Source organism: Verticillium alfalfae, genomic scaffold (assembly GCF_000150825.1).
Source record: "Verticillium alfalfae VaMs.102 supercont1.2 genomic scaffold, whole genome shotgun sequence".
Taxonomy (NCBI): Eukaryota; Fungi; Ascomycota; class Sordariomycetes; order Glomerellales; family Plectosphaerellaceae; genus Verticillium; species Verticillium alfalfae.
Window position 1 is genome coordinate 2,294,692 of NW_003315037.1, and position 2,298 is coordinate 2,296,989.

The following is a 2,298-nucleotide window of genomic DNA, read 5'->3' on the forward strand; positions in this document are numbered from 1 at the left end:
CACACTCCGATATGTCAGGCATTCCCCCGTTAGCACGGATATATCGCCTTGACAAAGAACCAAAAACATTTCAAATACATACACTTTCTTCAAGTGCTACCCGATATAAAGAAAAACTAACCGTTCTCAACTGCCGCAATAAAACGAATCCTTCCAGGAAACGGGGTGACCCCTCCCTTTAAAAGTACAGACCCACCCTATATCTTACCACCAGCACATATCCTACCCAATCGCCCCTGGCCCAATCCCCTAGAGTGCAAACTAGACAAGGCCGCTCACTTTACAACAATTCACTACACGGCGACGGTCGTGGCGCCGCCGACCCCCGGCGACGCCGACAGCGTGCGCGCGTGCGCCGCGGACGCCGGGCACCCGCTGCGCCCCTACTGCGTCAACCAGACGCAGGTCAACCGCTTCGGCTGGAACGTCGGCTACCGCTCGCAGAGCTACGTCTACACGACGCCCGTGTACCTGCGCAGCTACCTCGGCTACGTCTGGAACACGTGGCGCCGGCCCGTCGTCATCACCGAGTTTGGCTTCCCCGTCTTTGCCGAGACGGACAAGGTCGCGCTCGCCGACCAGCTGTTCGACACGCCGCGGAGCAACTACTACCTGAGCTACCTGACCGAGGTGCTCAAGGCCATCTGGGAGGACGGCGTGGATGTGGCGGGGGCGTATGCCTGGTCTTTTGCGGACAACTGGTGAGCCACTCTGCTTCCTATTCTTTCTCTCTCTCTCTCTATCTCTGTCTCTGTCTCTCTTCATTTATTTTCTTTTTTTTTCTTCTTCCTCAGTGTGCGTCTGTAATCATCGCTGACAAGGGGCGCGTAGGGAGTTTGGTGACGGGGCGTCGAATTTCGGCATCCAGACTGTCAATAGGACTTCGCAGGTGAGGAACTACAAGAAGAGCTTCTTTGATCTCGTCGATTTTGTCAAGGCGCGCGGGGGATAGCAGGCGATGGAGATTGGAGACCAGGCTGTCGCGTGACGGCAGCACGGAGCTAGATGTTTTGCACTGGCGGCTGAAGCTGGCTGCGAAACTTTGTTGAGATGGCTGAGAATTACGAGGTTTGGCTGCTGTGGTGGTATTCAACAAGAAAGTATGTCTGCAGAGGAACATGCGAAGACTTGAGCTGCAGCCAGTCAGATGTGTTAGCACGGAGCCTCAACATGGTGTTGCATGATTTGACGTGAAGTCATTTTCGTGGAAAGCGTCGGCAATCGTTGAGAACAGGTCAGGTCACACCATGTATCGCGTATCTCTTCTGATTCAACGCGGAAATAAAAGCTCATCAATTGATATGTATTGTATGTACCTGAAATGCCCTTATTTGGGCCTGACATGAGAAACGACCAGGTCACCTGGTGGTGAAACAAGACCAGACTCTATTCAGGCGCTTGCCATGGTCCCAAAGGACGGCCTGGAAGAGTTTGATGGAGGTCACAGTCTTGAAAACACTATAGTACGCCAAAAGGAGATTGGTTCTTCACTCACTAGTACAAAGCGGTGTACGCGACGGTCAGCATGAGCCGGTGAGCTGACCGTCAAATGACATGTGGCACTCCGTTGATAGCGCCAGTGCTCTCTCGGGCCAGCCTTAAGCCAAACCCCCAGCACAGGCTGACACCCGCCAAGTCGCAACATGACAGGATCTCTCGTGGCATGGTCACGCCAGATCAGGTAATGGATGGGTTGTGTAGTCACAGGTTTCTTGCGTCAGCAGCTCCAGGACCTTGCCTCAGTCCATGCTTCCATCCCCCCCCCCCATACTTGCTACATCACCGTATCGCAAGTCAAGAAGAGAAAACGGTGGACAGGGCGGCAACAAGGTAGGATCGCGTGCCGGCTGCCGAGCGCCGAGCGGGCCATGACGACTGTCGTGTGTCGTCGTGGGAACATGGTTGACTAAGGTTATCGATCAATCGCCATCGGCCGAGCGGTGGGTTGCCATGAGACAAAGAAAGACGCGGCAGCAGGTTTTTCCTACTGTGATCTACCTCTTGTTGGTGTATTTTTTGTTTCTCTGTCTTTGCCTCGTTGACTCGTCCCTTTCGATCAGGGTCATGACAGAGAATCGCCACTGGTGTCGGTGCTCTTGTCTGATGCCAGGGAACGGTGGCTGCCCTTATCCCATCACACAAGTGGCCAGTCGAATCTCGTCTCTCCTCGCGAGGCAACCCCATGTCCTCTTGTCCCCGTGCCGGTGACTGCCCAGACGATGTCGGCATGAATGTGACGCCCGGCAGGCCATTGGGTTGGTGGGGTGCCACCCGGAAGATCGGAAGATTGATAAAAAG

The 2,298-nt window shown here is 54.5% G+C and overlaps 1 protein-coding gene across 1 annotated transcript in view; it reads left to right on the plus strand.

The window, feature by feature from the left end:
- VDBG_02173 (beta-glucosidase A) overlaps positions 1–952 on the plus strand; it is a gene marked incomplete at both ends in the record, with an annotated part of 2,323 nt that extends 1,371 nt beyond the window's left edge. Inside the window, 3 exons of the mRNA XM_003007939.1 lie at positions 158–165; positions 191–701; positions 832–952. Coding sequence (XP_003007985.1) covers positions 158–165; positions 191–701; positions 832–952 — 640 coding nt within the window. The remainder of the gene's footprint in view (positions 1–157; positions 166–190; positions 702–831) is intronic.
- Positions 953–2,298: the final 1,346 nt, after the last annotated feature.